Source organism: Rhipicephalus microplus, chromosome 8, assembly GCF_043290135.1.
Source record: "Rhipicephalus microplus isolate Deutch F79 chromosome 8, USDA_Rmic, whole genome shotgun sequence".
Taxonomy (NCBI): Eukaryota; Metazoa; Arthropoda; class Arachnida; order Ixodida; family Ixodidae; genus Rhipicephalus; species Rhipicephalus microplus.
In genome coordinates, this window is record NC_134707.1 from 47,334,834 (window position 1) to 47,348,200 (window position 13,367).

The 13,367-nt window shown below is 42.8% G+C and overlaps 1 protein-coding gene across 1 annotated transcript; it reads left to right on the plus strand.

The window, feature by feature from the left end:
• Positions 1-1,149: 1,149 nt before the first annotated feature.
• On the plus strand, positions 1,150-13,115 carry LOC119165809 (uncharacterized). The gene is made up of 4 exons (XM_075871734.1): positions 1,150-1,322; positions 3,555-3,731; positions 9,908-10,105; positions 12,922-13,115. Exons 1-4 carry the CDS (start codon positions 1,244-1,246, stop codon positions 13,059-13,061), a joined length of 594 nt encoding a protein of 197 aa, XP_075727849.1. The 5' UTR covers positions 1,150-1,243; the 3' UTR covers positions 13,062-13,115.
• The last annotated feature ends 252 nt before the right edge of the window (positions 13,116-13,367 follow it).

Sequence of the window (13,367 nt, forward strand, 5' to 3'; positions counted from 1 at the left end):
GTTTTACAACTTGATGTGCACTATTACCTACCTCGAAGCGCTGTTTTTTCCGATGTTTTTGTACATTACTTTTGCTTTCTGCAGAATAATTTTAAGACCCACCTTTCTGCTCTCCTTGTCTAACTTCGTAATCGTGAGTTGCAATTCGTCCCCTGAGTTACTCAGCCATGCAATGTCATCGGCGAAGCGCAGGTTACTAAGGTACTCTCCATTAACTCTTATCCCTAAGTGTTCCCATTCTAGGCTTCTGAAAACCTCCTGTAAGCACGCGGTAAATAGCATTGGGGAGATTGTGTCCCCCTGCCTTACACCCTTCTTGATTGGTATTCAGTTGCTTTTTTTATGAAGCACTATGGTAGCAGTTGATCCCCTGTAGATTTCTTCCAGAATGTTTATATATACTTCATCTACGCCTTGATTCCGCAGTGTCTGCATGACAGCTGATATATCTACTGAATCAAACGTCTTCTCGTAATCTATGAAGGCTATGTATAGTGGTTGGTTATACTCTGAGCATTTCTCTATTACCTGATTGATAGTATGAATGTGGTTGATTGTTGGGTAGCCTGTTCGAAATCCTGCTTGTTCCTTTAGTTAATTGAATTCAAATGTTTTCTTTACTCTGTTAGCAATTACCTTTTAAATAGCCTGTATACTACTTATATAGCTTGTATTATTATAATGTTCACCAAAAGCTTTATGGGTTCATGTGGAGGTAACCCCGTCAACGTGGCAGGAGAGTTTCAACCTCACAGACATGTACATTGCAAAGCAAGTACGAAAAACTTCTGTTGAAGTTGGTGTCACTGCAGTAAACTGCGCAAAATTTATTGCATACGCAGTGCAGAAAAAAAAAAATCGAACAAAGGATGTCGCAATGCGTAGCACGGCCCTTTCCTTTTGATATGTGTTATTGTGTCAAGTGAGTTCGTTTCCAGAGGGCATTTAACGTGCTTTGTTTAAAGAAATAAAGCTTCCGAATTAGAAGACCAGCGTCGTATGCAGATACTGCAGCTGAAAACAATGCGAAGGCAACTCTAACGTCGGCGCTTGCTCAATTTTCTATAATTTTGAGCCACGAGAACCCTGGAAATTCAATGCAAGCATGATGTATTGAATCTGCGTTTTTCTTTCGGGCTATGGACTGAAATCTTTTGCTTCTTGCAATAAATGATACAGATGCTCTTGGTGTGAAGTGCGCATCTTTGTGTATAGCTGTGCCAAGAAACGTCCACCTCGTACTATGGCTCGATCGACATTATCATATTTGTTTTTCTTTGCTCGTGTAATACCATCTATTTTTGCAGCGGATGCTTCAAAAGGTAAGCGTCTAGACTTTTCTCTCTGCGAAAACTCGAGGTTCTTAGTAAACAACGGTAGTTGCTGTGGGCTAAATTCGGTGGTCTTAAACCCAACACACGTTTTTACAACCGGAAAATTAAGAAAAAAAATGTGGATTAAGTTCAAGCTACTATAATTCATTGAAGTAATGTGTGTATTTTGTGCATCTATAACGTTACACCTTAATAAGGCGCAATGTATCATATATGCATTTTGTGTAACTTGTAAATGATAATAGTAACATTGTCTAAACATCTGCGCCATTATCTTTGGTCTGTATTGATATCCATAGCTATAAGCTTTCTCCTATTATTTGCCAACGCACGCTGACTTCACACAGTTGCTTGGCATTCGCCTACTTGATCGGGTGATCTTAAGATTGGAGTAATGGAGATGAAAGTCAGCCCCGCAACTGTCTGCAGCTAAGTTCGACACCTCTGCAGTAGCTAATGAGGAAATTGCATGAGGAGCGAATAAAAGTAATATAGTGATAGTTAAATTATATAAGAAAGAAAAGGATTGCGACATAGTCAAAAGAATTCAAAGACAGGGCAATACTCGGTGAGAGCTTCACGGCGTCAGGATATCGCAGATGGCAGACCGATCAGCGTGAACTATGCTGGCGTTGGAGATGGTGGGCAGAGCCATGCGGCACGGTGTCAGGCGAGCGACTAGTGAGTGTTTAACTGTAAGAGTCACGTTGCAATCGATTATGAATTTTCGTAGAATTTTTTTATGCACTGTAGGACTTCCCAGTTAATTTTCACCCGAAGTAGCGTTCAGTCGAACTGGCTCGTTATGTCATTCTGTTTGAGGCGTAAATAAGTATTAGGCTTGTAAATCCTTGGGCAATGTTTCCCAGAGGGAAACTAAAAATTCAGGAAGAATAACTTGAAGAGCATAAAAAAATGATTGTGTTGCATCATGGTCCTGACCAGAATTGGACGCAGAAACCCGGAAACCGAATAACCGAACAGACGAGTCTATTGAGGAGAATGTATAGACTTGGAAGCCCTGAAAATGAAGGTTAATTTCTGCGAGATCTCCAAGCCTTCCTGCTCCTCATCTTCATGATGAACAAAAAGATCTTGACTGAATAACTACTACGTTCTTAGGAATCGCTGGTACCCCAGTATTTTGTGAGTATTCAACAGGTTACTTACACTGCAAAACTGAAAGGATATACCGTTGTTTGTATTTATAAATATTTGACATTGCAAGTTCACCGATTGTATTGCCGGTTAGTTTGGCGTAGATGAACACTTGAGCGTGCACAAAAACGGAGAGAGGGAGGTGATAACACTGGTTGCTGGATATTGCGCTGCTGTGACGTATCAGGGTGGACAGATACCTTGACGGAGGCGCAGTAAACGCAACCAGAATGGCTGCGCGCCAGCTATCTATTCTATTTGTCGTGTGGCGCCTGCTGGAGCAGCCGTACAAAAGAAAAGAAGGAACAAGAAAAGAAGTGAAAATGTAAGCTATACGAAACGTATCTCACTGTAAATCTCTTGTGTGATAAATTCTGTTCAAGTACCATGAATACGTGTTTTAATGCATAGACCCTGAATGGTTAATAAAAATCTTATAATTTCAATTTTTGCTTTCTATTCTCTTTTTTCGCCCCCTCTGCCTGTTTGTTGCAGTAATTGTATTTTATGTACCATTCATAGTTTTTATAAACTATTTATTAGTAAAGAGTATGGTAGGGCTTAATAAGTGGTTACACTACATTTTCTTGGTCAATTCCCCAGAGTGTGTCTGCGCCATAATACAAAGAGATCAAAACAAATCAAATCAATATGTGACCAGTTCAAGTAAAGTAGTGCAGCGGCTATCAAACAAAGTGCGTGCAGCAATGTGGTGCAGTGTTCTTCAGATCGCTACTTTTTGCAAGGACAGGAACACCTCGAATGTGTCACTGTTTTGTGCCTACGTGTACCCTCCTCTCCCGTCACTCCGATGCAGCGAAATATTTTAGAACCTATGCTAAACTTTTCGCAACTAGCTTGAACAAGTGTTTTTGTTTTAAGATGATGACATCCAAGTCGCTTTTGCTTTCACCTCACATTGGACTGGTTTGTTCACACTTAGCAAATTGTTTTGCCTGGAAACGTAGTTTTGGGGAGATATGTGCTACCAGCTACTCCTTTAACGGAATAATTATTCGCGAACAAATTATAAAATAACTTTGACTACCTCGATTTGTCCAGGTGCCTCAGCATTAAGTCCAAGATGCCTCGTGGAAGCCACGGTAGAAGAATGTGAGACCATTTTACTAAGCTTTAGCTATAGCAACGAGACAAAGACATGCGAGAAAGGCTTTGTCTGCTCCAACTGTCAAAACAGGTTCGAGACTGAACTTGAATGTATGACCGCGTGTCCTCAGAGTAAGTATACCCTTTAAATAAGAATTTTCGTATATATGAATAAATGGTGACTTGAAAGAAACACGCATGACTTTTTATTCTTATCTACCGATTAACATCGATTAACAATGTTGGATATAGCTAGCTTGTCTCAGTAAATCTATTCAATACAATAGGCATACTTTATACTTCCTAAAAGTGCAATTTAGTTACCATGATCCATTTCCCATATAATTTTAAGCCTGTAATTGCGGATGCCTATTCTTTTTCCCAGACGTTTTCAACTTCTCGAAGTCTAATAATACATTTAAATGAATATTGTGCTCAAGGACTGAGTGTAACATTACAGGATAAAGGAAAGATTTCCGTCGCTTCATATACATGTAAAATGTAGGCAAAGCGTAGCGCCATAAATTCAGGTGTACCCAATAATTGCGTTTAAAATTAATCTTGAAATACGTATACTACATTTAGGCAAACTAGCAGGCAGATGCCTAAGTATCTCGCTGGAAAACTTCAATGCAAGAGCAAGAAGGCGTGTTTCGCTGATGGTACCGCTGCAATAAGTGACTGCTACAATGTTTAATGTTTGTGCAAACGTTTCAAACCTGTGTTTTTATAACTACTTTGCCGCACAAACACTGCAATGCGACAGCACAATTGCTTACTTATCAAAAGCATTTATGCTGTAGTGGCCGTAAACAGATCATGCTACTCGATCTTGCACTGTTTTATAGAAGTCGCTGTTCTTGAAGAGGCTGACAACGAAGGTTACTTCTTGCGTAAGTTAGAATTGTCAAGGTGTGGTTTAAAAGATCTTCACTAAGAAAGTTCAAATTGACAGAAACAAAAATGACCAAGGTTTCATTGTTTTAGTACCTAGTATGGGTTCTTTTAAAGGTATAATGTAGGCTATAGTCTAATTGTTCAGACATATGTCGGTATAAGGTTGATTCTACAAGGATCCAAAAGCGCTGCCTTCTCTATGTTTAAATTTTTCCAATATATTTATATATGACGCCCACATAGGTGGTTAGTGCAAGGTGACAATTAGTTTTGAAATAAAAATTATAACAACTAAGGAATAGCGATAAGTGTCGCCAGAAAAAGCAAGCCATTCTGGGAAGAAAGGGAGGTAGAGTGGAATAATTATTGTTAACAATTAGGTCGATAGGGTAGGCCTCTTAGTCTAGAATGCTGTTGGCTCTTGCCGCCGAGCTGGCTCACTCGAGCAGGGCCTGCTTCTGCACTGCGCTAGGTTTGGACCAGGTCGCCACTCCCTCGACAATCGTTGAATTATTGTTGGCCGATATACTGGGATCGTTTCGGCATTCCTAGACCATATGAAAGAAAGTGGCCGTGTCAGAACAGAAGGTATATGAAGGATGGTGCACCCAAGGATCTATCAAGGACAATGCATAAGGGGTTAGAAAGGATTCTGAATGTAATCATCCCCACATAACCTTCGTTGTCTCATCTAACTTAGGATCAGGTAGGGTTGGACTGCGTCTATTTCACCTGTCTTGCAGACTGTAGGTCTAAGTAATGAGTGGCTGGGAGTCATCCTAGTCCACGAGAAGTTGCGCTCCGGTAGAAGTCGTGCAGGCTTGTGTACAGGGGATCGTGGATGAAAGCATGACCGAGAGTTTGTTTTGCATTCGAAGCCATGCCAACAGCCCCAAAGATACCTTTTACTCTTCTTGGTCTCACGGAGGAAGACGAAGAAGTGTGTTTTGAATAGGAGCTACTTCTGCTAACTCCGGCATATTTCAGTTGTAATTTAAGTCTGTTGATCAGTTTTCGCTGCTCCCTTGGAGGGGATGGATGTAGACCACCCCGGGCGCCTGCCGGCACCAGCGGCGTCAGCGGCGGCCGCCTCCAGGAAGCGAATGGGACAAGCGAGTGACAGCGACAGTGAAGATACTCATGCTTACTATCTCAGCAGTGAGGACTTCTCAGATGACGGTTTCCAACCTGTGCTGAGCCACAAGGCGAAGAGAAGGAACATGAGGACATCCTCATCTTCAACTTTTCAAACTGTAAGTGAAGCGCGGAAATCGAACACTTATACCATCCTGTTCCTGCCTGCACTTCGTACCGTCAGCATGAAACGCCTTAACAGACAGTCTGTGTTGAGGTCTCTGGAAACGCTCGTGCCAAATGAGATCACGGACATAAGAGTGAACGCCAGAAAGAATATACTGGCTGTGGACCTTTTGCACGCAAGTGCGTTGGGCGTTCTGCGCAGTGTAACTGACTTGGACGGCAACCAGGTGCGCTCTCATGTTCCCTTGGGATGTGCTGTAGTAACCGGCGTGATCTACGACATTAATGTCACTATTTCCAATATTGACTTACAACTTCTTGTCAAGTCTACAACTGATACTCCAAATGTTGATGTCACCCGGCTAGGCAAGTCTCGCTGTGTGAAGATTGCGTTTAAGAGCACATCACTCCCCTCTCATGTGAAGGTGGGGTACTTCAGACATGCTGTGCGGCCTTTCATTCCAAAGCCTCTCCAGTGCCGTAAATGCATGAAACTTGGACATGTGAGCAGCGTCTGCGAGAAATCGGTGGTATGCCATCGCTGCGCCGAGCACCATGAAGCGGATAAGTGCGTCGCAACTGTCAAGAAATGCTCTAATTGCAATGGATCCCATGAAGCCACATCGAAGGACTGCCCGCGGATTCAGAAGGAAATCGCCATATTGAAGGAGATGGTGCGCGATCACTCATCTCATCGAGAAGCCGCGGCTAAAGTCAGAAGGCGCCGTTCACGTCGACGTCGGTCTTCGAGGACGCCCGCTACCTCCTCGACACGTTTGCGTGATCCCTCATCAGTACCACCTCCTTTGCCTCCCAGACCACATGCCGTGGGAAAAGCTGTAAAGGACAAAGCCAGTGAGCATACCCTAACTGCGACAGAGCGGCTTGCACTTCAAAGGGAAGCAGCATCAAGCGAACCGAAGGAGTTTCTTGACGGCCAGTCCGCGCTCCCGGTTCGAGATCTTTCCAACCAAGACAGGCAAGTGACTGCAATCGTCCCGGTTCGAGATCTTTCCAACCAAGACAGGCAAGTGACTGCAATCGTGCAATCATTAATTGCCACGATTCGCACGCTACTGAGCAGCATACAATCTGCGTCTGCTAAGAGTGCACTGCAAATACTGGATGCACTGAATCCAGTTCTTGCTAACTTCGTATAAGCACAATGGCTCAACAAAATCTAATCTTCCGCACTGAAGTGAAAAGTGCGTCGATTTTTCAGTGGAATGCCAGAGGCATGAAGTCCCGTATCTCGGACTTTCGCCAATTTGTTCGGGCCAATCAATTCCCTATACTTGTCATATGTGAACCAAACGTATCAACGCCTTATAGATTGTCCGGTTATCAAGATTTTTGTTCAGCCGCTTGCGAAGAACGAAGCAAAGTAATTGATTACATTCGCACAGACTTGACTTATCTTTCGCTCCCAATAAGTTCAAATGACGACAATCAGTACGTGTGTCTTCGTGTAAACAAGAATGCAGTTTCGTTCACGCTTATTGGTGGATATATATCTCCGTCATTGCGATTTGACTGCGACAGAATAAAAGACATCCTAATGAGAACCGATGGGCCTTGGATCGTCACCGGTGACTTCAACGCCCATTACATGCTTTGGGGGAGCACTAGGATGAATGCCAGGGGCCGGAACATTGTTACATTCGCTTCCGATTACGACCTTTCCATCATGAACGATGGTACCCCCACATATCTGCGGGGTCTCACGTATGGCAGTTGCCTTGACCTGACATTGGTGTCATGGTGCTTCTCTCACAAAGTTGAGTGGTTTTGCGATATTGAGACTCATGGGAGTGATCACATACCCACCTACGTGACGATCGATGGTATCATAAAGAATATTTCTTCCGGTGTTGCAATTGGCACTGACTGGTCGATGTTTGCATTGCGTGTTGAGAACGCTTGCCAAGAAGGCCTCTCTGCAGACTAGAAAATACCATAGCGGAAGCTATGCAAGCGTCCAAATGTAAATTACCATTTTCGTCTAAAATAACGCACTTTGACATGAACTGGAAAAATTACGAGCTATACGAAGGCGTGCTGAACGACGATACAGACGCACAAGATCAATTTACGATCTGAGGGAAGCAAGGCGGCTCCAGAAAAAGATTCAACGACGCATTTACAAACTGGATAGCGAACGCTGGAGAGCATTCTGCGAATCTCTAGACCCTCATAAACCGCTGTCATATATCTGGAGAACAGTTCGTGGTCTTCGCTCCTCTCCGCAACAACGGCACCCTTTTAAAGCTTTGGCACTCCATCATGGAAAAACCGAACTCGACATGGCTGAAGAATTTTTTTCACGAGAGTTGCCGGGAATATTATGAACGAGAGCATCGACGCAATGATCGTTCCTGAGATGCGATTACCAGAAATGGACATTCCGTTCACCATGGAAGAACTGGAAGGTGCGTTAGTCGCTTCTAAGCGCATGTCATCGCCAGGTCCTGATGGTATTACTTATAGTGCGTTGGGACACCTCGGACAAAAAGCCAGAAAAGAACTTTTAACATGCTTCAACAACTCCTGGCTCAGCAGCAGTGTTCCCCGAGAATGGAAAATAAGTCGATTAATACCACTTTTGAAATCGAGAAAATCACCATTGGACTTGACAGCGTATCGCCCTATTGCCCTCGCAAGCTGCCTCGGAAAAGTGATGGAAAGAACGGTTCTATTTCGTCTCGAGTGGTACTTCGAACGATACACCAAATACCCTTCTTGCATGGCAGGCTTTCGTCGGGGCCGCTCCTCCATTGACTGTGTCCTTGACTTATCGACATTTGTTCAACAAGAAAAAGTCGCAAGCGCCTATCAGTGGCACTCTTTCTTGACGTGAAGGGTGCATATGATAATGTAGCTCATGATGCCATCCTCACTTCTCTCGTAGCAATGGGCATTGGTGGACGAATGTTTCAATGGATAAAAGATTATATAACTGGCAGGGGTTTCTTTGTACAAACATATGTGGGTACAACTGCCGAACATTACACCTATTGCGGAGTACCTCAGGGAGGTGTTTTAAGCCCCACATTGTTCAATGTGGCCCTCATTAGTCTGGTGAAGGTTCTGTCAAAGTCGGTGTGCCTATCTATATACGCGAATGATATTTGCCTCGGGAGTGCTGCAGTCACTCGCCCTCAGGTGCGTGCACGAATACAGCGGGCAGCAACCCTCACAACAGCCTACCTTCAGAAACAAGGCCTAAATATATCAACTGTGAAGTGCGCGTTGATGGCGTTTACATGCAAACCAATGACGCCATACCCTGTTTACATCAATGAGCAGAGTGTCAAATATGCACGGACGCATCGTTTCCTGGGCATAATAATCGACAGAAGTCTTTCGTGGAGCCCACATTGTGCGTACTTGAAGAAGAGACTGCTATCTATTGTGTACTGTACTTGTACAGTACACAAACTGTACACTTATGGTGCGGTCACTGCGAGAGCGTGAATGAAGTCTTTGGCATAGACGTTAAAGGGCGAGCGTTGAGCAGGCCAGCGCAAATTCTCTGGGTCCCATCGATGAAAATAAAGCGCGCAGTAAGCGCTAGCCCTCGCCTCCAGTACTGGTGGGCACGGTGAGACGAGGGACTTGCCCCGAGCTAGAGAAGCTTCACTGTTGAAAAATAATGACTTGTGTCTCGTTCACTTGATAAACACAATAATTAGCGTAAAAATCTCGATCAGTGTCACTGACAGGTCAGAAAATTATCAACATGACAACCTCGTCAGCGACAAGATTAACAATAGAGCAATTATGTTTGCCCCAAATTCAGATTGAATAGGCAGATGTGAACAAGAGAAGCGATTAAGAAGAAGGAAAAGAACACGAATAATTAAGTGCTTTTTCCACATACATTTCTGAATGCCAAAGGAAAAAAACAAAAAAAAACAGAGGAAAAAAGGGTATGGTGGCTTAGGCCCCGCATTCCATGCTGGTGAAACACCAAACATTCAGCTTCAACATTATTGTCACCTCGATTGATTTCTGTTGGATTAGATGCAGATAGAATATTTCCGAATTCGCATGTTTTTCGTCTAAGCACATTTATACGCTTCATAATAAATGCAGAGGTGCTGCTACTTGTTGGGGACGTGAGCACAATTTTTTGTGTTCTTCTCTTGCAGAACCTGGGAAAAGAGGGAAAGGAAGAAAACGGGGCAACTGCAGATATTGGCTGCTCTATGGTGGACGCTGTCAACAAAGCTGGATGGAATTCAGAAAAAACAAACAAGGAATAAGGCGCCGACTGCTCTTCTACACTGGCTGTAGGGCCGACTGGGGAATTTTGTACGTATATGATTTTCTGCGAAAGAAATGCCATGGTGAGTACAAAAAGTAAATTTCTGTCTTCATTGAAGTGAGAGTTGTACAAAGAATCTTTATTGGTACTCTTTAATCGAACCGAGCTGGTGACTGAAGATAAAGAGCTGGTTAACTAAACCTGTCATTCATTGCATGTACAACAGTGGGTCCATCGGCAAAAGAACTTTTGAATGTTATGCTGCGTGTTCTAATGAGAAATTTTTCAAATAGTAGTTACTAGGTGCGCCATTAGGTTCACCTATAGTGTTTGTTAAGGAAGGCATGGATTTTCGTCATGTTAAATTAAAACGTGACTTACATGTGTAGATTTTGAAAATTATTTTGGCTTTTGAACATATGAAGACTCACTACAGGGCGTACCATAAAATCAGGCTAGGCACCAAGATTAGCATGACAGGTATCTGGTTTTCTCCTTTGGACAGTCACAGGAAACTGAAGAAATCTCAGTAGACCGACACAGCCTTTATTGTATGCTTATCAGGCTTGATTGTGCTCTCGTACGGAAATAGCCATTTCTTTTAAGTGGATTTTACCTAGTTATGAGATGAGTGAAATAACAATCGCAATGTTATCGTTCAAGCCAAAGAACGAGTGTATTGGGAGGCTGTATGACTCTCCGGTGTCTCACGAAAATTTAAATTTCAGCTGAAAAGAAAGACTGCTGCTTTGACATGCACTTCGAAAAAGAAAACGCGTTCCTGTGAATGTAGCACATTTCGGGCTGCAAGCTAGTGTAATTTTATCAAAGGGGCTTGCGCAAAAACGTTCCTCAGATTCTGGCCATGCCGCCGAATTCTTAGCAGTAGTAAAGCAAGGCGAGCTAGTTGGTATGGATGCAGTTTTAATTTCCTGTGTCCCTCACCTGTGTCCTGTCTTATTGTGCTTTTCAACAGTGAATTCCCTGCGCTTTGCTAAGGTTGAAATATTACATCTCTTTTACTTTAAGTTAGCTAATTCAGCTGTCTGTCTAAATGCAATACTATGTAACTAACCATCCCACATGTTTCTTCGTGGTTTATTCACCTGAACAATTGAGAGAAAAGTTATCATCGTGTTACACTCCTCATAAAACAAGAAAACAAAAACCGTCTATTACATCGGTAATACACTATGATATACAATTAGAACTAGACTTCTTGCATGAAATTGACATCACGAGCCACAGTGTGGCACACAATCATTATGTAACCTTGACTCTCTAAGTCGCTTGCACTGTGTCACCATCTTCCCTACTTTTTACTGAAAGTTTCAGTATCTCACATCTCACATTTTTGCATCCCGAATCTCACATGGTACTACTGCATCACATCTCAAGTACCCTATTATGACAGGCTGAGGTGGTCATAAAATGCGAAAAGCGACACGCACCTTGTACCCGAAATGTGACTGACGATGTCTCCTGGAATGCCACTCATGACGGCCCCTTGAAAGCAACTGAGAATGTCTACACACGTTATAGCATGAAGGAAAAATAATGTCAGCCCAGCCTCCACAAACAGAAAATATTCTTCAAGTAATCATCATTACTGTGGTTCAACAAGCTTCTGTCGTTGTCGTATGCGGGTGAACTAAGAAGTGTGTCGTCATTCTCCTTTTCTTTAACTTACCGTCTGAGCTCCACCGCTCCCCCGTCTCCAAAACGTGCCCCCAGTCTCCTGTTATTCTTTTCTATTTTGCTACGTCCCAAGTTGAGCTTCAGTCATTATGAGCTGAGGCTTTGTCCTAAAAGCTACGCTTAATTTTCGCATCCCTACTCTGAATCTTTGTTCCCCTTTTTGCTTCTTGAAAAAGCACTGCAGCAAAAAAAAATATCTTCGCCCTGTCGTGGTGATCTAGTAGCTAAGGTACCCGGCTGCTGACCCGCAGGTTGCAGGATCGAATTCCGGCGGCGGCGGTTGCATTTCTGATATAGGCGGAAAGGTTGCAGGCCCGTGTGCTCAGATTTGAGTGCGCGTCAAAGAACCCTAGGAGGTCGAAACTTTCGGAGCCCTTCACTACCGTGTTTGTCATAATCATATGGTGGTTTTGGGGCGTTAAACCCCACATATATCATATCAAATATTTGCTTCAGTGGACACAGACATTGCACACTCGCCACGTTAACTTGGTGCATAAGTATAAAAATTATTGCTATATCTGTTTAGTTATTTTGAAAAAGGTGCCTTTTTACAACATCCACCAAAGCAAGACTCTGGAAAAACAAACTACAGCATCAAACACTACCTTGCACTCACCAGGTTACTTGTCCTATTTTTCTTCTGTGCTTATTACAGCGTCTTTTGATTTGCTAATAATAACTTCATCAATGGATGGCTGGCCCAAGGCCTCGCAAAGGCACCTTCCACGTTTTGCCAATCAATCAGGTCCTGAGCTTATGGCAGCCATGTAGTACCTACAATGGTGTTATTCTCGTCTGCCACCTACAATTTGCCTTCCTTTCACGCGATTATCTTCTCGTTGGATCAAGTTTGTTGCACTCAATGATCAGTATTTTCTTACTTATACGCCTGTTCCCAGGAAAATGTAGGCAAAATGTTTACTGTATTGATATTTAGCTAAGCCTTGTGTTTCACCTTTTCAAAGACGAACGAAAACGTATTCATCAGAGTTACCTGTGGCTATCACAGCTATCATCAAACATTATTTTTTCTTGTGGGATGCCACATATACAACGCAAGCGCGATGTACAGAAACAGGCCACGGTAATTTGTTAACGCACATGTCTACATATCCCATTTTTTTATTTTAGTGGTGTTCTTGAATGACTAAGGTTTTTAATGCTGTCGGATAACTTTCATTGGTGTTTCCTTTTTAGCTGTGAAGGTTAAGCAGAACGGAGACATTTTGAACGAAGATATCGAAAGAGCCGAAGCAACGCCTGCAGAAGGACAAAAAGCTATTCCGCAAGTTCGGGAATATCAAACAACGCTCTCTCTTCAAACCATATCTGAATGAATAACTTGAAAACTCAGTACAAGTTATATCACACAATAAACGACCCATATTTTATTGCTGTGCCATTCTTGTATTGTACCTAATGCCATGTAGGTCATTCTTGTATTGTACCTAATGCCATGTAGGTTACACCTATTTGAGCGACAGTGCACATTGCAGAGTTTAAAATGATGTAGCTCATTACTGTAGGCAGTTTTCTCGCAATACCAGGCTCTCATCAAACTTTTTGACTCTTTTTACTTGTGTATACCGTAAAATAGACCATGCCATTTCGCTTAAACTACGCATCAATTATTTTGCTCTAAA

Excerpts from the sequence above, each read along its gene's own strand:
- LOC119165809 (XM_075871734.1), top strand. The coding sequence starts at position 1,244 with ATGGCTCGATCGACATTATCATATTTGTTTTTCTTTGCTCGTGTAATA. Across the intron at positions 3,732-9,907 it reads TATGACCGCGTGTCCTCAGA|AACCTGGGAAAAGAGGGAAA; the intron begins GTAAGTATACCC and ends CTTCTCTTGCAG. Across the intron at positions 10,106-12,921 it reads TCTGCGAAAGAAATGCCATG|CTGTGAAGGTTAAGCAGAAC; the intron begins GTGAGTACAAAA and ends TTTCCTTTTTAG.